This window comes from Oryzias melastigma, linkage group LG17 (assembly GCF_002922805.2).
Source record: "Oryzias melastigma strain HK-1 linkage group LG17, ASM292280v2, whole genome shotgun sequence".
In the NCBI taxonomy this organism is placed as follows: Eukaryota; Metazoa; Chordata; class Actinopteri; order Beloniformes; family Adrianichthyidae; genus Oryzias; species Oryzias melastigma.
In genome coordinates this window covers 17854338-17877920 of record NC_050528.1, presented here as the reverse complement: position 1 = coordinate 17877920, position 23583 = coordinate 17854338, and the positions used below count along the sequence as shown (strand labels likewise).

At 40.8% G+C, this 23583-nt stretch overlaps 1 protein-coding gene across 1 annotated transcript in view; it reads left to right on the top strand.

Moving 5' to 3' along the window:
* LOC112140614 (serine/threonine-protein kinase N2) overlaps positions 1 to 23385 on the top strand; it is a gene marked incomplete at both ends in the record, with an annotated part of 45699 nt that extends 22314 nt beyond the window's left edge. The window contains 20 exon segments of the mRNA XM_024263616.2: positions 1191 to 1355; positions 3630 to 3765; positions 10355 to 10512; positions 13660 to 13789; positions 14016 to 14161; positions 15562 to 15775; positions 16436 to 16621; positions 16692 to 16801; positions 16878 to 17021; positions 19088 to 19163; positions 19281 to 19437; positions 19515 to 19632; positions 19726 to 19871; positions 21205 to 21274; positions 21602 to 21693; positions 21894 to 22070; positions 22150 to 22212; positions 22278 to 22354; positions 23067 to 23209; positions 23278 to 23385. Coding sequence (XP_024119384.1) covers positions 1191 to 1355; positions 3630 to 3765; positions 10355 to 10512; positions 13660 to 13789; positions 14016 to 14161; positions 15562 to 15775; positions 16436 to 16621; positions 16692 to 16801; positions 16878 to 17021; positions 19088 to 19163; positions 19281 to 19437; positions 19515 to 19632; positions 19726 to 19871; positions 21205 to 21274; positions 21602 to 21693; positions 21894 to 22070; positions 22150 to 22212; positions 22278 to 22354; positions 23067 to 23209; positions 23278 to 23385 — 2616 coding nt within the window.
* Positions 23386 to 23583: the final 198 nt, after the last annotated feature.

The following is a 23583-nucleotide window of genomic DNA, read 5'->3' as shown; positions in this document are numbered from 1 at the left end:
TATTAATTTTTTAGGGTATTTTATAGTTTAGCTATTTTTTAAGCTACATACTAGCTGTTTTGGCTAATTTAGGTTTTTTTTAAGCCTATTTTAGAATTTAGTTAATATTTCAGCTGCATGCTAGCTATTTTGGCTAATTTAGGCTTTTTTAGGCATTTTTTAGGCTGTTTTTTTATGCTATTTTGGAGTTTTGCTAATATTTTGGCTACATGCTAGCTGTTTTGGCTAGTTTATTTTTTCATTTTTTTCGGCTAATTTGGCATTTAGCTAATATTTCAGCTACATGGTAGCTATTTTGGCTAATTTAGGCTTTATTTCAGTTTTTTAGGCTACTTTTCATTTAACTAATATTTTAGCTGCCATCAGCTTCAGCTTTTTCAGCCACCAACTTCAGTGTTTTTAGCTATCAATTTCAGTATCTTCAGCTTCCAGCACTAGCCTCTTTAGCGGCCAAATTCAGCTTACAGCATTCACACTAGCATTATTGCAGGTATTTCTATATATCTAGTTTTTAGTTAGTTTTAAGCTGATGATGGTTAAGATGTGTGTTTTACATCCACTTTGCCCATGAGCCAATTAGTCGACTAATCTGAAAAAATAATCAGTGATTAGTTGACTATTAAAATAATCGTTTGTGGCACCATTAATCCTAGGTAAGTTGATGTTGGGAGTGGGGTCATCTGGACCCCACAGGATGACACCGCGCTGAACTTTTATTTTCCAATGATTTCTGATTTTCACTGGTGTCCGTGGCTGACATGAAATCCTGTCCACCTTCATCCACATTTGTTATGGGATGGATAACACGTCAATGTTAGGTTGGGGTCATCTGGACCCCATAAGAGAGCACAAGAGATTTTATCTCGAGGGACTTCCTGGTAAAATAAAGATTAAATCACAAACAGATGATAATTGACATGATGTGAAAGAAAAATCCTGAGCCCTTTTTAGTAACAGTCCAGGTAAACAACGAAGGTCTTTTATTTGACCAGTTTATCCCATCATCTGCCAAAACATACCTTAACCCTTTAACACCAGAGCTCCAGTTTTATCTTCTTTTATTCACTGTATATTTTCAACTGTTAACACGATCAATGTAATTCCAGTAGATTTTGAAGTAGATTTTCAACATTCACCAGAGGATCAATGAAGAGAAGCCACTGTCTCATTAATGTCATGCTTTCCTCCAGGGGGATGCCAGGGGCCAGCTGGTGGCAGAGCGACTGGGTCTGGGACAGAACCTGGACCTGTCTGACTCCATGGTTCAACAGAAGCTGGACGAGATCAAAGAGCAGATCCGCCGTGAGATCCGCAAAGAGCTAAAAATCAAAGAAGGTGCTGAGAACCTGCGCAAGGTAAAAAGATTCACCTTTTTTTATTTTCAAAGTCTTGCCTTTCTAGTTCAGTACGAGCAGTTCACAGGTTTGTTCCTTTTAGCCATCTTTTTCTCAGCACAGCCACTTGACGGCCCAACCGGAATTCTTTCCTTCTCCCTTCCCCTTCATTTAGCTTCAAAACGGAGAGTTATGAAAAAATAGTGTCTCATAATTCGGACGCCACTTTCATTCAATGACGTCACCAATAATTGACGGTCTCCTAGTGTTAGCATGGAGCTTGCAGTGCTTGAATATACATAACGGCAGTTTTATAACTTTAAGAAGGTCGTGCTGCAACAAAAATTCATTACTTACATTTAAATGTAAACGTCTGTGATTCAGAGCACACCCCCGTGAAGAAAAGCGCTTCTCAGTGCGACGCGGTTTACCCTCCCGACGGAGGACTTTGTACCCCTCCGCTTGGTGGGTCAGATTTCTGACATGACTTGCACTTAAACTGCTCCTTCAAATGGAGAAGAAAGGAAGAATTAGGATTGGGCTGACCAATCACTGAAACTTTGGCCAAAAAGCTTTTATTTCAGAGAAGTTGTTATGTTTCATAATTTTGTGAATGTAGAAATAATTATTGTAGAAAAAGAGGCAGGAGACCAGATTTCTCTCTTTCTGTCTGAAAGAAAATATACACTCAACAAAAATATAAACGCAACCCTTTTGTTTTTGCTGCATGAGATGGACTTAAAGATGTAAAAAAAATTCCAGATACACAATTATCATGTCTCTCAATATACAAGTTACATTTTTGAGTCAAAGATATGAAATACAAGTCAAACCATAATGGGTCAACTTCCCTTATCTTGAGTTAAAGTGTATCAACATATAAAGCTGGTCGTTTGGGTGTAAATTTCTAATCCTGCTGCTATTACTGCAGTTGTGCTCATAAATGTACATACCCTGGAAAAAATTATGAATTGTAACAAAAGCTTATTTTTCACTCTTAGTTAGTGGTTGGGTTAAGCTGTTTATTGTTACATGATTTTGACAACAAAACTTCCCAAATGACTCAGTTAATACCTGGTATTGCCTCCTTTTGCATCAATAACAGCTGGAAGTCTCTTGTGGTCGTGGTGGATGAAGTTCTTTATTTTTCTCTGATGGTAAACCACTCCATTCTTCTTGGTAGAAAACCTCAAGTTCCCTTCATTTCTTTGTCTGTCTTGTTTGAGATCTCCCCAGAGTGACTCAATAATATTGAGTTCAGGAGATGGAGGCTTTTACTCCAGAACCTTCACCTTGTTCTGCTGGAACCAATGACAGCTGGACTTGGCCTTGAGTTCTGGATCGTTGTCATGCTGACGAGTTTTCCTCCAGTATCTTCTGATGACATTCTGCATTCATATCACCATCTGTTCTGAACAAGTTTCCTGAGCCTTTGTAGCTCACATATCCCCAAACCATCAGCGATCCACCTCCGTGTTTCACAGTAGGAATAGAGTCATTTTCATCATAGGTCTTGACTCCTCTCCAAATGTAGTGTTTATTGTGGCCCAAAAAGTTCAGTCCTTGATCTTATTACTCCAAAGAACTTTGATCTAAAAGTTTGGAGGTTTTTCTCTGTCTGTTTGGCGTTTCATAAGCATCTATTTTGGAGCATTTGCACAAAAAACTTTTTCTTCTGGTGACTCGACCATTCAGCCCATTTTTCTTCAAGTGTCTCCTTATTGTACATCTTAAAACATTCACACCACAGTTTTTCCGAGAGTCCTGCATCACAGCTGACGAGTGACGAGCCGCTTTTCTCCTTCAAAATCTACTGGAATTGTCATGTGAACGGTTGAAAAGTTCCCATATGTTAAAGATTTTGTGTTTAAGCGTTACCGGCGACACATCAGGTATTAAAGGGTTAAATCAAAAGAGGTTGACTTCTGAAACTTCTGAAACAAGGAACTTTTTTTCACTAAACAAAAAATTTTGGTCTCACTGACTTAAATATAGAAAAGTGCATTTTTTGGTGCTGAACGCTCACAACTTTGTTCAACTTTACTACTCTGACTCCATAGAATATAAAATAACAACTTATCGACTATTACATTAGTCGACGACTAATTGTTGATTAGTCCAATAATCATGGCAGCTCTATCAGCAGCTAAACTAATGTGACTGTATTATCTGCCTGACTGATCGTCTGAGTGAACAGCCTGACGGTTATTCTTGTGTATTCATGAGGGATCAGTCCTTCCCACTGAAACCTGCTGAACTTCTTTTCTCATGTCCACATTTCTCTGCTCTCCCCAGGTCACCACAGACAAGAAGAGTCTGGCTTATGTTGACAACATGCTGAAAAAGTCCAACAAGAAGGTGGAGGAGCTTCACCAGGAGCTGCAGGAACTGAACGCTCATATTGTGGTCAAAGACCCTGAAGAGCGACTAGGTAACTGGAGAACGCGGTTTGACTGAAACAAGGGGAGTATGTGTGTGTGTTTCATTTGATGCTCAGATTTTTGTCATGCGCAAAGTGGATGTAGAACACACATCTTAACCAAACTAACTATAAACTAGATATATAGCATTACCTGCAATAATGCTAGTGTGAATGCTGTAAGCTGAATTTGGCTGCTGAAGATGATAGTGCTGATAGTTGAAGATGCTGAAATTGGTTGTTAAAAACACTGACAATGATGACTGAAATTGCTGAAGCTGATAGCCAGCTAAAATATTAGTTAAATGCCAAATTAGCCTAAAAAACTGAAAAAAGCCTAAATTAGCCAAAACAGTTAGCTGAAAAAGAGCTAAACTTCAAAATAGCCGAAAAAACTGGAAAAAAAAATCAAAATTACCCAAAAGAGATAGCATGTAAATATTAGCTAGACTCCAAAAAAGCCCAACAAACTTAAAAAAAAGCCAAAATTAGCTAAAAAAAATAGCTAGCATGTATCTGAAAAGGAGCTAATCTTTAAAATAGCTAAAAAAAAACTGAAAATAGTTTAAATAAGCTAAATCAGCAAGCTTGTAAATATTAGATAAACTCCAAAACAGCCTAAAAAATCTGAGTAAATGGCAAAATCGTCCAGAAAAAATAGCAGAATTCCAATTTTTAAAACATTAAAACTGTAGGTTTTTAACATAATTATGAATTTAAAGCAGGAATATTATTCCAGAATAAATTAACTTAAACCTTAAATAACTTTCAATATTTAACTTTCCATAAAAATATATTTTGTCAAAATCATACAAGTTAGAAATGAGCACAAGATAACATCGGGCCATTAATAACAATAAAATACAATTATCCTAAGGGCTGGACATAATAACCTGGAGGGCCGGATCCGGCCCCCGGGCCTTGACTCTGACATGTGTGTTAGGCTAAAGTAAACTGCTGAGGATGAATCAGCATGTGCTTTCCTCAAGTGTGAAAGTGTCAAAGTGTCTGGGAACAGACACTTTCACCTGCAGCTGTGTTTAACCTCCAGGCTCTCTGCAGGCTTAAGGATGAATACCTAGATAAACACCTGCTACTGAACAGTGCAGGTGAAGTTTTCCAGATCCTTGAATTTCTTTAAGATCCATCCATCTTCTTGTCCGCTTCTTCCCTTTCGGGGTCGCGGGGTGCCGGAGCCTATCCCGGCTGCTGATGGGCGAAGGCGGGGTACACCCTGGACAGGTCGCCAGTCTGTCCCAGGGCCTCAATCACACACACATTCACTCTCACATTCACACCTGGGGGCAATTTAGAGTCACCAATTAACCTATGAAGCATGTTTTTGGACGGTGGGAGGAAGCCGGAGTCCCCGGTGAAAACCCACGCATGCACGGGGAGAACATGCAAACTCCACACAGAAAGGTCCCAGCCGGGAGTCGAACCGGGGCCTTCTCGCTGTGAGGCGAGAGCGTTAACCACTGCTCCACCGTGCAGCCCAATTTCTTTAAGATAATAAATTAAATACATGTACAAACAAGTAAACAAGAATGAATTTCAAATCCATTCACTCTTTAATTTGATAAAGTTCAGTCCACTGTTGTTCTTCTACATCAAAATAATCATTATTAGAACATTTTACTACACTGTATGGCCACATGACTTTATAGATTAAGTGTTTCCACACATATGACTGGAATGATGGTTGATCAGTTTCTGCTGAATCACGTGTGCGTTGTCTGCTGTGATGACAAAGTGTCATTTAAACCGACCATCTCTCAATCCAAATGGGATTTTCCTCAATCATTTATCGATACATCTCATTTTTAATTTTTTTTATAATGGTATTACAAAAGACAGATCGTAGAGATAGAATTTGATTCATCTTAATGGTTGAACCCCTAAGAATGACCGTTGTTGTGTGAGAACAATGAGACTCCCAAACATAGACCAGCGTGTTTGGAGGTGACATGGTTGCGTTCCACATTCCTGGAATGGTTCCACTGAGCTGCGATTGTTCCTGGGAATGGCTGCTGAAAGCTCACTCCTGTGCATTTGTCAACAACAATGGAGTCTGGAGCTGAACAGCAGCGGTTGTGCCGCATGTTCACTGTTCTAAGGTGCTCAGAGGGATGCAGCCTGTTCTCCTGACATGAGGAAGCAGACGAGGGGAGGAGGAAGGGAAGCTGTCTTGCTGAGTGGTTATCTTAAGTGGAGACAAATTTAGCAGGGCTTTTTGACCTATTTGGTGAACGAGGGCTTTCAGTTTAAGTGACGCAACCTTCTGGAATGTCAGTGGCCATGGTAATGGCCATGATGACACACAGGAACTGAATGTTGCTCAGCTTCTTCAGCGGGAAAAAAAAATCTTGTGGAATTTCCAGCTTTCGGAGCGTCCCGAGAGACCAAACGTTTTTCCTGAACTCCCTCTATAGTTTCTTTGTCTCTGCATGAACGTGACCTCTCGTGTTCTGGAGAAAGTTTCTGAACTATTCCTGGACTCTCAGCTGATGGCTGCTTTGTTTAAGGCAGGGGTGTCAAACTCGATCCCACAAGGGGCCAAAATCCAAAACACACCTTGGGTCGCGGGCCGAACAGGATAAACATTTATTGAAGACTCTAAAAATAAATATTTTTCAACTTTAAAAACGTAAATTTTTAACATAATTATGAACTAGATATATATCATTACCTGTGATAATGCTAGTGTGAATGTTGTAAGCTAAATTTGGCCACTGAAGATGCTGAGATTGATAGCTAAAAATGCTGAAATTGGCTAAATTAGCCTAAAAAAAAACTTTTAAAAAAAGAACAAAAGAAAAAAAAAGTAGGTTTCTCCATAAAAAACTAACATGTAGCTAAAAAAAAGCCTAAACTTCAAAATAGCCTAAAAAACTGAAAAAGTCTAAATTAACCAGAACAGCTAGCATGTAGCTAAAATATTAGCTAAACTCCAAAACAGGCTAAAAACTGAACAAAGTCTAAATTAGCCAGAACAGGTAGCATTTAAATATTAGCCTAACTCCAAAACAGCCTAAAAAACTTAAAAAATTGCCTAGGTTAGCCAAAACAGCTAGCACATAGCTGGAAAAAATAGCAAAACTTCAAAACAGCCTAAAAATGTGAAAAAAGTCTAAATTTCCCAAAACAGCTAGCATGTAGCTGAAATATTAGCTAAACTCCAAAACAGCCTAAAAAACGTTAAAAAAAAAACTAAATTAGTCAAAACAGTTAGCATGTAGCTGAAATATTAGCTTAGCTCCAAAATAGCCTGAAAAAATCTTATTAAATGCCAAAATAGTCTGAAAGCTAACATAATGCCAATTTTTACATTTTAAAAAACGCAATTTTTAAAATAATTATAAATAATAAAAAGACAGAATTATTATTCCAGAATAAATCAACTTAAACCTTAAATAACTTTCAATATTTTACTCTCCATAGAAATATATTTTGTCAAAATTTTACAAGTTAGAAATGAGCACAAGATGACATCAGAACATTAATAACAATAAAATAAAATGATCTGGAGGGCCGTATCTGGCCCCCGGGCCTTGACTTTGACACGCGTGCTCTAAGGCGTGCTCGCTCTGTTTGGAGATCGTATCTAGGACCAGCAGCTGTCCCGTGACAAACTCCTCCCCCCGTCTTAAGTAACATTCTCTCACAGGTTTGGCTGAGGTTGTTTGGCGAGCAGCGCTGTCCGTGTCTGTTTTCTCTCTCAGTTCCTCTGCCAAGCATCCAGCAGTGACATCAGCCCACAGCGCTGAGGATCTGCCCCTGCAGCTCCACTGCTCTCTGAGGGTGGGGGGCCCTGAACAAACCTGCAGCTCACACTCCGTCACATATATGAACTCACCATTCCAGTGGAAGCTTGTTTACATCCAGGCTGACATCATCCTCATTCTGAAGTACAGAACATTGACTGTAGAATCATTGGACAGCTTGACCCCTCCCCACTGGCGCTCCAAACAGGAAATACAAAATCCTGTAGACTTCTGTAGAGAAATAAACAGCTGTTACTCAGTCCTTCTATTTTCTAAAAACACTGTTAATCTATCAATGACTCATGGGGTTCCAGCAGCATTTTCAAATGTTGATCTTTGATCAGAGGCAGGTCTGTGATATGAACTGTTTGAATGTAAACGGATCATTTTTCTTTCTCACATCTGTGTTCAAATGACAAATCAAACCATCCAGAAAAACCTCAGTGAAGCTGACAAACCATCCACTAGCTTGGCTGTGATAATACACCCTGCAAGGTCACTTTCTTCCTGCAGACCATCATCCTTCCTCCACAGTTTGACTGTTGAAGTGTTGTTTTATTTAGTGAGAAGCTGTGATTGGAGTCACAAACTTAACTTAGTGCTGGAGGTGGTGGAGGTCTGCCTGTGTTTGTTGAGTCTTAAGTATGGGTGTGGGGGCCGCCGCGGTGCAGCAGTAAGGAGGTTGACTTCTAAACTGAAGGTCATAGGTTTAGTTGTAGTCCTGCTCGCCCTCGTGTCTTAGAAGATCTAAAGCAGACCCCACTGCTTTGGATTTTCTAAGACACGTGTCAAAGTCAAGGCCCGGGGGCCGATCCGGCCCTCCAGATCATTTTTATTTTATTTTTATTAATGACCCCATGTTATCTTGCTCTCATTTCTAACTTGTATAATTTTGACAAATATGTTTTTATGCAGAGTAAAGAATTCAAAGTTATTTAAGGTTTAAGTTGATTTATTCTGGAATAATATTCCTGCTTTTTTATTATTCATAATTACATTAAAAAGGTTTTAAAAATTGTCATTCTGCTAGTTTTCTGGACCAATTTGGCATTTACTAAGATTTTTAGGCTATTTTGGAGTTTAGCTAATATTTCAGCTACATGCTAGCTGTTTTGGTTAACCAAAGTTTTTTTTTTTTTTTGCTTTTTGGCTAATTTGGCATTTAGCTAATATTTTAGCTGCCTATCAGCTTCAGCATTTTCAGGTATCAACTTCAGTATTTTTAGCTATCAGGCTCAGTGTTTTCAGCTATCAGCTTCAGCCTTTTTAGCTATAAGGCTCAGTGTTTTTAGCTATTAGCTTCAGCACTTTTAGCTATTAGTTTCAGCATTTTCAGCCATCAGCTTCAGCCTTTTTAGCTATCAATTTCAGCATCTTCAGCTCTTGTGTGTACTTTGGATCACAGCATGATTTCCAGCCTTTGATGGTTTTTTGGTGCATTTCACATCGAGTGCTCTGCGCCATATCCCATGAAGGGACGTCTTGATGGAGAACAGACGTGGTCCAGCCCAGGTATGGCTGGAGAAATGAACCTCAGAAGCCCAATAGTTTCTGTTTAGGGAGGGGAGGCAAAATCACCTTTTCTCATACATCTCATCGAGTAATTATCTTCTCTAAAATGTTGTACTTAGTTTGTTTGTCTTTGTCTAATATCTACATTAGTTTGTTCATTTAAACCCTTTAGCTCACAGTGTGGTTTAAGGCTGTGTTCAGGCTGGAGGAGTCTGTTGATCCAGACAGCTGCAACATTGATATTAGCCCACCATTTGAGATCAGGTTTTCCTCATGACTCCATCATATAAACAGCATTAAGAACTTGAGAAGTTTTAAATAAAAAGCTTTATTCTTTTGTAATGTATAAATCAATGTAAATGAATAATTTGTGCAATGAAAACGTTTTGTTTCATGTTATCTACACGCGCTGATGCTCCATCCAGACGCGCTCATATCCTCACAGCTGTCATCTCACCGGCAACAGTTTTAAAACACAGGAATTATTGCAACGCTTTCATTTCCCCGCGGCAAACTTTTTTTTTTTTTTTAACTGCGGTGCGCATAATTTAAACCGGCCGGTCATGAAGGCTGACGTGGAAAGTGAAGGACATCGTGTGAAACTAGAAAGTTTTATTGAAAAAAAAGCTGCAGTGTTTATATGGGGGGCGGGGTCACAGTGACAGCTCTGTGTGAATGGACCCTTTCCTTATGGAGGAACAAAGATCATTGTGAGAAGAGATCATCACTCTTTTCAAATCTGAATAATACAAACTGAAGACGGATCAAGAGCGTGTTGTCACACCCCGGCGGCCGCGTGTCCTCGGTAGCCGACCTCTGACCTCAGCAAACCACAGAACCTTATCTGATGGTCATGTTTTCAGTTAATGTCCTGGTTCTGGACCCCGGTGAGGGTTGGACCTCTGGTCAGCTCTGGGGATGCTGGAGTGAAGGGATGGAAGAATGAGGAAAAGACACATTGAGCATTGAGATGCTGAAGCTAATGAAGTGATAACGATCAGAAGTCCTTCTGACTAAATAACTCAGAAAGTGAGTTGGCAGGTTGAGTCTGAAGAGGTCGAGCAGGTTTTTTCCAGGGTTTGTTTCTGTGGGTGTAATTATCACTGGGATTCAGTGATTGGGGGGTGGTGGGGTGTTGTTCTGCCTGTGTTCAAGTTGGGACATGACTGACAAACACTGTACTGTTTTTCCTGAGACATGGTCCAGCTTCTGTCATTTTACCGAGTGTGTGTGTGTGCACGTCGGTGTGTGTAAATGTATTACAAAGTTCAGTCAGCGATCCAGCAAAGTGACGGAAGATGAAACTTTGTTTTTTTTTGTCCCAGAATCCCCCGTGACCCCAGACACGCCGAGCAGCGAAGCTCGGATGACCACCAGCAGCAGCAGCCGGCTGGCAGCCCTGAAGCGGCAAAACGACATCGAGCTGAAGGTGAAGCAGGGAGCCGAGAACATGATTCAGATGTACTCCAACGGGTCTTCCAAGGTAAGCCAGCGCTCACCTGACTTTCCAGTTTGGACCGCTTCCTGTCAGGGAGTCAAAAATAACTTCAGCTTCAGTTTAAGGACAGATGATTAACACAGTCACTCTATGGAGCTATTTTGGGGCCAATATTATTTAAAACCCAAATTACAACAAATTAAAAAAAATATTGGTGTTTGGTCAAAAAAATGTAAAATGTCAAAAACTTTTTCCTATTCTAAAATAAACATAATTATTTTCAGCTATAAATGATCTGTTTTTCAGATTTCAAAACTCAAAATTTAAACTTCAAAAATTGTTTTTCAGTTTCGAATATTTTTAGTACTTTTAACTTTATTTTCCATTTTTGAATCAGAAAATTTCCGTTTTAAAACTTTGGCCTCGTTGTGGCGTGTTGGGGCGGGGCTAACTGAAAGGGCCAATCAAAATCAATGAGGGTGGTAACTTCAGAACCGGTGCATTCACTGATTCTGAGAACTATGATAATTAAAATCAGAAAATGAATGTTTAGTCTGTACTATCATAGTCTGAAGTTGTCCTAAGACAGGTGTAAAAATTGGAGTTTTATCGCTTACAAACCGCGCGTCCAAAACGCTGTTCTAGCCCGTTCAAAGCACCATCTTGGGACAACTTCAGACTTTGATAGTACAGACGAAACAGAAATTTCTGACCGTAATTATCACAGCTCTCAGAGTCAGTGAATGCACCAGGACTGAAGTTACCACCCCCATCGATTTTGATTGGTCCTTCGTTTTAGCCCCGCCCCAACGGGGCCCAAAGTTTTGAAACTGAAATTTTCAGATTTGAAAATGGAAAAAAAATTGAAGTTAAAAAAAAAATTAAACAGAAATTTTTGAGTTTTGAAACCTCAAAAACAGAACATTTGAAGCTGAAAAGAATTCATTTTATTTTAGAATAGCAAAAAGTTTTGGACAGTTTGCATTTTTTTGGCCAAACACCAATATTTTTTTCAATTTGTTTTATTTGGGTTTCAAATAATATTGGCCCCAAATTAGCTCCTTTTCACTCAGCTGTTTTTTAACCGTAATCTTTGTTGCCAAGTCCTGCTCCTTCAGTCCTCTTTTTTCCCTCTGGTTTCTTGAAAAGAGCTTGTGATGTGAAGAAGAATCCAGCCTGAAGTGACTGAATGTTTACAGAGAAGTTTCCTTTGCAGTTTCCTCTACAGATAACTTAATGGTTCAATAAACAGAGTGAGATCACGTCGTTCAGGTGACTCGTCTTTGTTAGTCACACTCTTCAACTGCAGCTAAGCGAGTTAGGCTTGTCATTTTGGCTTTGATCATGAGGTGTAGTACTGACTGTTGTCACATCACTGATCACTGCAACAAAAATGTCTTTACGTGATCTGAGACTCTTAATGTTAAAGTTCTCTCCGTGTCTTTCTGTGTGTTTGCCTGTTTTTTTTCTTCTTTAAAATGACATTTGCATCAACATTTTGCTCTAAAGCTGTTTTGGACCCAAAACATAGAACAGAGATGGACAAACAGTGTTCACTTACATGAAAGATGATGCATTTAGTGACACACTGTAAATGTCAGGTTTGATCTTCCAGCTTTAAGTTTTAGCTTTGTTCCAGAGTTGCTGCTGTTGGAAGTGCTCGGTCTGATCAGATAAAGTGAAAACGATGTGAGCAAGCTCAGACTTGGATGTTTTGCATCCCTGAAAGAAGAAAAATAACATTTACTATTTAAACTAGAAAAGTTGCATGACCTGCGATAATGCTAGCATGAATGCCTTTTGCTGAGAACTCCAACAAAGCAGAGCAAATGCAAACGCTGCCTCCATGTGGACACAATGAGGAAGGACATGGAAGAGTCGGGCTGTGATTTGGTCCCGAGTCTTCACTAAAACTACAATGACAGTTCTTTCTTTTTATCTTCAAAGTTGTGAGTCGTTGGCCAGAGTGTCAACATGCGTGTGATGAGGTCGCATATGTTCAGCTGGAAAATGAACTATTTTTTGGAGGATCTGATTTTGAAACAGGAGCAGAAGAATAAAAACACCAAAGATGTTTGCTGCACTTTATTGTGACAGGTTGTGTTTAACTTTCATCTGTGACATTTCAAAAGTGTGTGTTTTCTATACAGTTTCATATAACTTGTCAAGTTAAGTCAGAAAACTGAGGCCAAGCAAGTCGAGGAAAACAGTTTCTAAAGACCCACTCCAAAAAAATGTTATTTTTAGTGCTTTAAACATATTCTTGTTGCATTTTTCTCATGATGGAGGACATATACAAAAGCATTTCAGAACTAATAAAGATAATGCTAGTGTGAATGCTTTTTGCTGAAAGTAGTCGCTGCAGATGCTGAAGCTTTTTGCTGAAAATGGTGACGCAATTTACTTTAACTGCTACAGGGATTTGCTGAAAATGCAAAAGCTGTAAATTTCATTGAAGACCAATGACAGAGCGCTGAAGTTGACCTAAATTTCTGTGTTGTAAAATTGCTAAAAAATCCCTACTACATGCCAATTTTGCAAAAGTATTGTGTGTTGCTTAAATATGAACAAAAATCCAAATTAGCCCCAAAAAAACCTTAGTAGATGACAAATTAGCCAAAAAGCTACCTTGTTGCTTAAATTCTACTCCAAAATAGCCTAAAATTCCTCAGTAAACTAAATTAGTCAAAAACGTTAGCATGTTGCTAAAATATTAGGCTAACTCCAAATTAGCATAAAAACCACAAGTAGATGCCAAATTAGATAAAAAGCTACCACATTTCTTTAATGCTAGCTAAACTTCAAAATAACCTAAAATTCCTCAGTAAGTAAACTGAATTACCCAAAAAACGTTAGCATGTTGCTAAAATAGAAACTAAACTCAAAATTACCCTAAAAAACACCAGTAGACAACAAATTAGCCAGATATGTTAGCATGTTGCTAAAATATTAGCTAAACTCTAATTTCTTTTGAAACCTACTATAAAAGATAAAAACATAACCTATGGATATATTTTAAGATCAGTATTGTTGCTAATCTACTTAAAATTTTGAAATCTGAAGACTTTCTCACTCATTTCCTATAGGCCATATTTTGATCAATATTTCAAAAACTTCACAGGACGTGTTCAAAGTTCCAGATTCCAGATGACGGTGAAAAACCAAATTGTTTTCTCTGCTTCTTTTTCACAGGATCGAAAGTTACTCGCGACGGCTCAGCAGATGCTTCAGGACAGCAAGACGAAGATCGAGTTCATCCGGATGCAGATCCTGAAGGCCAGTCAGGAGACCGAGCTGAGCTTTGACACCAGCGAAGTGATGGGTGAGCTCAAGGCGTTGGCTCCAAAAGTGAACCCTTTAACACCGGAGCTTCAGTTTATGTTCTGTGATTCACTGGAACACAATCAACATAATTCCAGCAGATTGTGAAGGAAAAAAGCGGCGTTAAAAGTTACATTAAAAAAGTTGTATTAAAACCTTTTGTAAAAGTAATACAATTTAATTTAAAATATTCCATTGAGGGAGAGGAAAATGCCTGTATGTTCCAGACAAGCCCATCATCAGCCCTTTAGACCTGCGGGTGGAGGAGCTGTGCCACCACGCCAGGATCGAGTCTGCTGTGGCCGAAGGAGCCAAGAATGTAATGAAGCTGCTGGGCTCGGGAAAGGTCACCGAGAAAAAGGCTCACTCAGAGGTAAACGCCGTGTTCTGGAAACTCTTTAAAGCAGCGGGGCCCAAACTACGGCCCGCGGGCCGGATCAGGCCCGGCTTCATATTTGGCCCGGCCCCCCACACACTATCAGAAACGCAGATTGAGACCCACATAAACATTGTTTTTCTTCCGTAAGTTTTTTGGACGTCTTTAGCTCGTCAGCTCATTCAGCTATTAAATCATTCAGCTCTTTTTATTTATGCTAGCTTTCTCAACTGTCTTGGCAGTTAGTATGGATTTCTGGACTATTTTTGAGATGAGCTAATATTTTAGCCACATGCTAGCTGTTTTGGCTAATTTAGGCTTTTTTTTTTACAGCTTTTTAGGCCAATTTTGAGTTTAGCTAATATTTTAGCTACATGCTAGCCGTATTGGCTAAATTACATGTTTTACCAGTTTTTAGGTTAATTTGGCATTTAGCTTATATTTCAGTTACATGCTAGCTTTTTTACTTAATTTGGGCTTTTTTCAGTTTTTTAGTCTAATTTGGAGCTTCTCTAATATTTTAACTTTATGCTAGCTGTTTTGGCCAAATTAGACATTTTACCAGTTTTTTTGGCTAATTTGGAGTTCAGCGAATATTTCGGATACTTGCTAGCTGTTTTGGCAAATTTAGGATTTTTCAGTTTTTTTAGGCTAATTAGGAGCTTAGCTAATGTTTTAGCTTTATGCTAGCTGTTTTGGTTAAATTAGACATTTTACCAGTTTTTTTGGCTAATTTGGAGTTCAGCGAATATTTTGGATACTTGCTAGCTGTTTTGGCAAATTTAGGATTTTTTTGTTTTTTTAGGCTAATTAGGAGCTTAGCTAATGTTTTAGCTTTATGCTAGCTGTTTTGGTTAAATTAGACATTTTACCAGTTTTTGGCTAATTTGGCATTTAGTTAATATTTCAGCTACATGGTAGCTGTTTTGGCTAATTTATAATAATTTGGCATTTTGTTAATATTTTAGCTAGCTATCAGCCTTTGTGTTTTTAGCTATTAGCTTTAGCCATTTCAGCTATCAACCTTTCAGCGTCCTCAGCTATCTGAACTAGCATCTTCAGCGACCAAATTTAGCTTACAGCATTCACGCTAGCATGATCGCAGGTAATGCTATATATCTAGTTTTGAAAATGTTTTAGTATATTTTTTTCTATGAATATTACGGAAATGTATTATTTAAAATGTGGCTATGTTTAGCTTTCTAGAAATCTGTAAATGTTTACGTTTCGGCTGTGGTTGTTTCACTTTTTCTGTTAGCCTAAAAAAACGATTGCGGCCCAACATCAGCGAAGAAAACAATTATGTGGCCCTCGCTAGAAAAGATTTGGGGACCCCCTGTCTAAACAGAAAGGAGTGCTGTAATTTTTTCCAATTCCTCATCTTGTCTTTTTTTCAGGCCCAGGCTCGGTTCAATGAGTCCAGTCAGAAACTGGACCTCCTGCGGCATTCTTTGCAACTGCGCCTCGACGAGTTGCCAAAAAGCGACCCTCGCAGCCATAGCATCATAGAGGAGCTGTCTCTGCTGTCCTCACCGGCCCTCAGTCCCAGATCCAGCATCATCTCCACGCAGAACCAGTACAGCACCGTCACCAAGCCCGCCGCGCTCACAGGCAAGCACACTGCCGCCACCGCTTTCATCAGGAAATCTTTCATTTTTTAGAATGGTGGTGCTGTTTTTCAGGACCTGGCAGTTCTGAAAGGTCCCAGTCAAACAATTTTAGGATTTCTTCAGTTGAATCAGATTTGTTGACTTCTTGTTTTTGTAATTTAACTCTAGTTGGCATTTATTATGCTCCTTATCCAAATAAAATCTAAATTTTCTTTATTTTTTTACCTGTAAATTGTAGTTCTGGATTTGATTTCATTCACTGTGTAAATGGGATGAACATTCCCAACATTTAGTTCCGTGTTCTGGATCAAAACATATTTCCTCTTTAATAACTGTTCATTTACACACAACGGAAATATGTTTGGCCAGATTTTAGCTGAAGAATCTGAATATTTCAAAGACTTTCATCTCGCAGAGAACAGGTTGTTTATCATCATTTATTGTTAAAAATCAGGAAAAAAGACAATGGAAAACTAAAGCTGTTGGATGAATGTGAAAGATTAGTTTTTACCATGAAAAGTCAAAGAACAGCAGCAGAAATCTTCGTCGTCCTTCCTCCTCCTCCTCATCAGGACTTCCTATCATGACACTCTCAGAGGTGGATATGGTGGATCAGCCTTCAGGTTTGGGGGAATGAGTTTGTTGCTTCCTGCTCCTTCAGGCACGTTGGATGTCAGGCTCATGGGCTGCCAGGATCTTCTGGAAAACATCCCAGGACGCCTCAAAACTGCCTCTGTGCCGCTTCCTGGGTGGAGCCCCAGCGAGACGCGTTCGTCGTTCATCAGCAGGGCCAACCGGAACCGCAGCGTGAGCTCCAGGAACCTGGCGAAGAGCGAGGAGCTGTCCAGTGAGTCTCACAGCCTCTTCCCTTCATCTGGGAATGAACCGGATAATCCTGATCCGTCTGCTTTCTGCAGATGAGATCAGCGCTGTGCTGAAGCTGGACAACACCGTTGTTGGTCAGACGAACTGGAGGCCTGCCAGCAACCAAGCCTGGGATCAGAAGTTCACTCTGGAACTGGACCGGGTAAGTGGCGCCGAAGCCCTCTGCGGCACGTTCAGCACGGGGGTGTCGTGGTTCTTCATGCAGCTTTGTCCTGCAGTCTCGGGAGCTGGAGATCTCCGTGTACTGGAGGGACTGGCGCTCGCTCTGCGCCGTCAAGTTCCTGCGGCTGGAGGACTTCCTGGATAACCAGCGTCACGGGATGTGTCTGTATCTGGAGCCGCAGGGGATGCTGTTCGCAGAGGTACACAACACGCACACACAGTGTGCACATTTGTGTAGCATGGTTGTTTTTACTCATCTGTGGAAACATTGTTTGGTTTTATGAAGATTTAAAAGTGACCAAATCTAAAGGAAGAAATGGTTTTCTACATTTTCTACAAATGCTTTAAATCAAACATGAATGTGTAAACAGTAGCTATCATTTTTGATGGGCGGAGCCTCTGTTGACAGAATAAACCAATAATAGTCGGAAAAAAAGATCATTAATTGATATCCTCTCTCAAGGCAAGTGATCAATGCTGTTTTCATTTCTTTTGAATTCTCTACCAAATCATCATTAAACCTACAAAACTTTGGCTGTAAAAAGTTACACCATCACTTTTGCTGGGTAAGTTTTACCCAAAATGGTACTTAAGAAAAAGTATTTTTGTTAAAAAAAAAGATTTAAATATGACAACACATGATAAAGTAGAGTCGTTTTCTGCTTTTATTTTCAAATGTGGTTTATGTAACAAAATGGAAAATAAAAACATAGGAAGATCCTAAAAATATGCTAAAAAATTGCTGAAAAATTAGGAATTTGTGAACAAAAAATTCTTTAAAAAAGTGAAAAAATAAAAAGTAATGATACTGAAGACTTGGCCTTTGGTCGACCCATCCCTGGGACTTTACCCAGGGACCCATGACACTCAGAAAAACCCATTTATAGTGCTCTAGGGTTAAAAGAAATACCAGATTTTGAGAATCCAAAAACCTTCTAATCTGTTTATCTGTGTAATAGAATCTATAGTTGGTTCCTGTGTGTGTTTGGTAGTAAATCCCTCTTTAAGTCTGCTCCAGACTCACAGCAGGATCAGGACGCTCTGCTGGATTTCATGTTAGTGTCAGGAACCCGTGTATGACCCAAAACCAAGGAGACCGCGCTTAGCAGCAGAAACCTCAATGTCAAAGTCACGCGACCACAGAAACGAGACCTGGTGACGTCGGGTGTACGTGTTGAGCAGCTCGCTGGAATTTAGAATTTTGAAGTTTGTCCAAAACCAGTTGAACTCACACCACTTTAAGTGGAGAACATTTGCAACAGGGTATCATGGCAACCACCACCATCTTAATAAACAAAGTTGATCTTGAATCTTGAAACCACAATTCCAAATCATCGCATTTGGTAACCTGACAAACACACAAGACGCCGTTGCCGTGGTAACCTCAGAATGCGCAGAACCTGAAAATGACTAGAGAAGCGCTGGCAGCATCGCAGGTACGTCTTCCTGTTTCTGAAACAGACCAAACAACATATTTTATCAGGCAGCTACATCTGACAGCACAGCTTACAGGAGCTGAATGAGGCGGTCTAAAATCCACTAACTCTGTCATGAAGCAGCAGAAAAAGTTTGATCTTTTATGAGTTAAAAGCACATATTATGCTATGCTGCATAACATTGGTTACTAGCTGTTCAGAACTGCACTGAGATGATTCTGTTTGCTACAGAGCATCTTTTATTTTGAAAATAAATTTCTGTCAAAAGTAAAAAATAATAACTTTGAGAGATGCTAGCTTTTTATATTTTTGCTTTTGTTCGTGCTAAAAACTAGACCTAATTCATAGCTAAAGCAGCTAGCGTGTAGCTGAAATATTAGCTAAACTCCAAAACGGCCTAAACAATCTTTGTAAATGTCTAAATAATCCAAAAAGCTAGCAGAATGACAATTTTTAAAACTTTAAAACCGTCATTTTTTTTTTACATAATTATAAATAAGAAAAAAGCAGGAATATTATTCCAGAATAAATCAACTTAAACCTTAAATAACTTTCAATATTTTACTCTCCATAAAAATATATTTTATCAAAATTATACAAGTTAGAAATTAGCATCAGGTGAACATCAGGCCGTTAATAACAATAAAATAAAATGATCCAGAGGGCCAGATCCGGCCCCCGGGCCTCGACTTTGGCCTGAGGGTGGGCTTGCTCTCCATCGTCCTGCTGGATCTTCCAGAACACCACCGTTCAGTACAAAACTCTTTTCCTGAAGAGAATCTTCATGTTTTCGTGGTTTTCTTCCTGTTCCTGCTGCTCGTTCTACATAGGTGACGTTTTTCAACCCCGTGATTGAGAGGAGGCCGAGGCTGCAAAGACAGAAGAAGATCTTCTCTAAACAACAAGGTGAGCTACAGCTCAGCTTCAGACCGTCACCTGACATGTTCAGAACCTCCTGCTTTGGTTGAACTCCCTTCTGTGTTTCAGTCTTCTTTGGTTGAGTTTTCTTCTCGTCTCCTCCAGGTAAAACCTTCCTGCGAGCCCCACAGATGAACATCAACATAGCCACCTGGGGTCGGCTGGTGAGGAGGGCCATCCCTACAGTCAGCACCAACTCCTTCAGCCCACAGGGAGCAGAGACGGGACACAGCAGCCTGCCGGGTTCCCCCACGCCCTGCAGGTACAGCCGCACAGAACCAGATCCCCAAAGACCACCAGAAACAGGCTGGATTCTCACAGCACTTTCATGTCCTGCAGTGACCCGCTTGTGACCAAACTGGACTTTGACAAAGAACCCACACCAGGACCCAAACACTACACAGCAGCAGAAGTAGCCGTAGAACCACCGACGCCCGACAACAAGGATGAAGTTCAGGTGTGGTTCTGTTGTGTTCTATCTCCCAGAGGAAAAGCTTTTCTCTCGTCTGTCCTGGTTCACGGGTTTCTCCTCTCATGCCTCGTGCAACAGAATGCTCTGTCCTCGTTTGACTTCCTGAGCAAGAGGAACAGCATCGTGATGAACCCGGACCTGGAGAGCATACTGGACCAGAAGCTCCGACATCCGGAGCTGGAGCTCACTGTCCACAAACCCAGAGATGCAGACCCGGAGATCAGGTCTGAAGGCCTCTGCTGCCGGTCTTAGGGGGTGGGGGGGTGATGTTAGCGGCGGGAACATCGTTTCAGTGTTTGTCTGGAGGATGAGAGGTCATGAGGTGCAGACTGAAGAGACCGTCACGTTTGTCCTATTGTCATCTGTGTTTGTATGATGCTGGTGGGAGAAAGGAACACTGCAGTAGTGCTGCCACAAACCATTATTTTAATAGTCAACTAATCGGGTCATGTGCAAAGTGGATGTAAAGGATACATCTTAACCATCATTGGCTTTAACTAAAAATGAAGACAGTTAAGATGATAGTTTAGTAAACTTTGAATGAATCTTGCAGCCTCTGTCCTTCAGTAGATCCATCCATTTTCTTGACCGCTTCTTCCCTTTCGGGGTCGCGGGGTGCCGGAGCCTATCCCGGCTACTGAAGGGCGAAGGCGGGGTACACCCTGGACAGGTCGCCAGTCTGTCGCAGGGCCTCAATCACACACACATTCACTCTCACATTCACACCTAGGGGCAATTTAGAGTCACCAATTAACCTATGAAGCATGTTTTTGGACGGTGGGAGGAAGCCGGAGTCCCCGGTGAAAACCCACGCATGCACGGGGAGAACATGCAAACTCCACACAGAAAGGTCCCAGCCGGGATTCGAACCGGGGCCTTCTCACTGTGAGGCGAGAGCGCTAACCACTGCGCCACCGTGCAGCGCCTTCAGTAGATAAAAATCCAAATCACACCTTAGGTTGCGGGCCGAACAGGACAAACATTCATTGAAAACTCTAAAACTACATTCTTAAAACTTTAAAATTATAACTTTTTAGCATAATTATGAACTAGATATATAGCATTACCTGTGATAATGCTAGTGTGAATGCTGTAAGCTGAATTTAGCCGCTGAAAATGCTAGTGATGATAGCTGAAGATGCTGAAATTGATAGCAAAAAAACGCTGAAGCTGATTGGCAGCTAAAGTATTAGCTAAATGCCAAATTAGCCTTGAAAACAAAACAAACAAAAAAAAACGCCTAAATTAGCCAAAACAGTTAGGATATAGTTGAAATATTAGCTATACTCCAACATGGACAAAAAAACCTGAAAAAAGCCTAAATTAACCAAAACAGTTAGCATGTAGTTGAAATATTAGCCAAAATCCAAAAAGGCTAAAAAAACGGAAAAAAGCCTAAATTAGCCAAAACAGTTACCACTAATTGACTATTAAATGAGTGATCGGCTATCTTAATAGTCGATTAGTGGAGTAACCGTAACTACGTTACTCTGTAACTACTACTCTGTAGTTATAGTGAACAGACTTTGCTAAGACGGTCTCATGTGTGTCTTTAAGGGAAGACGAGCAGTTCAGTCTGCAGGACTTCAAGTGTGTGGCTGTCCTCGGGCGTGGTCACTTTGGAAAGGTTTGTTCTTCCATCCCTCCTCCTTCAGCTGTTGGCTTTATCATCAAACTCGACTTTAACCCTTTAAAATCTTTAACATACAGTAACTTTTCAACCCTTAACAGGATCATCCCAGTAGATTTTGAAGGAGAAAAGCGGCTCGACGAGCCGCTTTTCTCCTTCAAAATCTACTGGGATGATCCTGTGAAAAAAGTTACAGTATATCAAAGAATATAAACACCGGAACTCTTTTTCTGTTTTCTCAAAAGCACGAATTAGCGACACTTTTATGACCTGGTCGTTGGTCTCAAACCGAAAAACTAAAGTTTCCGTCCGTCTCCTCTGCAGGTGCTCCTGGCAGAGTATAAGAGCACAGGAGAGATGTTTGCCATCAAAGCCTTGAAGAAAGGAGACATCGTGGCTCGAGACGAGGTGGACAGGTGAGCCCTTCATCCTGCAATGTCCTGGATCCCAGCACTGCTTCAAGTTTTCATGCATTTCCAGATATGAATCGTCTCCAATAGACGATGCTCTGAAAAGTTAATTTTTTTACACAATCACTCAGTCCAGTTCTCTATATACTGTCAGTGATCCTGCACAGTGCGGTTGGTAATCACGCTGCTTCGTTTGTTTCCGTCAGTCTGATGTGTGAGAAGAGAATCTTTGAGACCGTCAACAGCGTCCGCCATCCCTTCCTGGTCAACCTGTTTGCGTGCTTCCAAACTGCGGAGCACGTGTGTTTTGTGATGGAGTACGCGGCCGGAGGCGACCTGATGATGCACATTCACACCGACGTGTTCTCAGAGCCGCGGGCCGTGTGAGTGCACGCTCTGCTGCTCCTCATGAAGTGAGATGAGCGTCTCAGTGAATCTGATGCATTCTCCTCCTCTCTGCAGGTTTTACGCAGCCTGCGTTGTGCTGGGATTACAGTTTCTGCATGAGCACAAGATCGTCTACAGGTACCGTTGTCACGTTGTCAAGTGCTGTTTGACTGGTGATGGTTGATCTGTAACTTTTTCCTCAGAGATCTGAAGCTGGATAACCTGCTCCTGGACACGGAGGGTTATGTGAAGATAGCTGACTTTGGGCTTTGTAAAGAAGGTGAGATGAAAATCTATTCTGAAATTGTAGATATTTTTAGATTAATCTTTTCTTCCCCGTTTTTCATCTGTTTTTGTGATGACTTTTTGATATGGAGCAGTTAGATACTTCAGACTGAAGAGTAGCAGGTGGACCCGTTAGCATGCTAACTGCTAACAGAGCATGGCAGCAGAAAGTCTGTTCCATGAAACGCCTCACATCAGGTGTAGTTGGGCAGAAACGCCTCATGAAGTCATGGGTGGAACTGATCACTTTCACCTTCAGGAAAGTTCCTGAAACTTTCCTTTTTCAGGCAGAACTGTGACATCAACTCACTGCTGGTCACCGATTGGCTGAGAGTTTTCACTGATGAACTAAATATGTCAAAGATGATGCCTGACAAGGCGTCCATTATCAAAAATAAACGAACTGTCCGTCGGTAAAGTCCTGCGGCTCCAGCAGCTGCTCGTTGGGAGCTGTACTCCACATTCTTGGTGGTTCTGGTTTGTTGAGTTTACATCGTCTGCTTGGTTTGGGTTCCATCCTGTGAGCTGCAGTCATTTCCAGGTGGAGAGAGGCTGTTGTTCTGAAGCGGGTCAGAGTTCTGGTGAGGACTCTCCACTGCCAGGCTAAAGTGATCTGAACCGAACACAGACATGTTCCCTCAGAACTCCAGCTGTTCCAACACATCTCAGTTCCCCACGGTTGGTCTGAAAGTCTCCGTTTCCTTCAGGAATGGGGTACAAGGACAGGACCAGCACCTTCTGTGGAACCCCCGAGTTCCTGGCCCCAGAGGTGTTGACGGAGACGTCGTACACTCGCGCCGTGGACTGGTGGGGGCTCGGCGTCCTGATCTTTGAAATGCTGGTTGGAGAGGTGAGCCGTGTTTCCTCGGGCCGTTCAAAGAGTGAACTCTTCATCATGAATTCCTCATTTGTTCGCAGTCTCCCTTCCCTGGTGACGATGAGGAGGAGGTGTTTGACAGCATCGTCAACGATGAAGTCCGCTACCCACGCTTTCTGTCCACGGAGGCCATCTCCATCATGAGGAGGGTAAGCAGTCAGAGGAGGAAACAGCTGAGTCACGAGGAGAGAAAACAGTCCAACCTTCTCTGCAAAAACCTTAGTAGATGCTAAATTAGCCAAAAAAAGCTAGCTTGTTTCTTAAATACTAGCTTAACTCCAAATTAGCCCAAAAAAACCTTAGTAGATGCTAAATTAGCCAAAAAAGCTAGCTTGTTGCTTAAATAC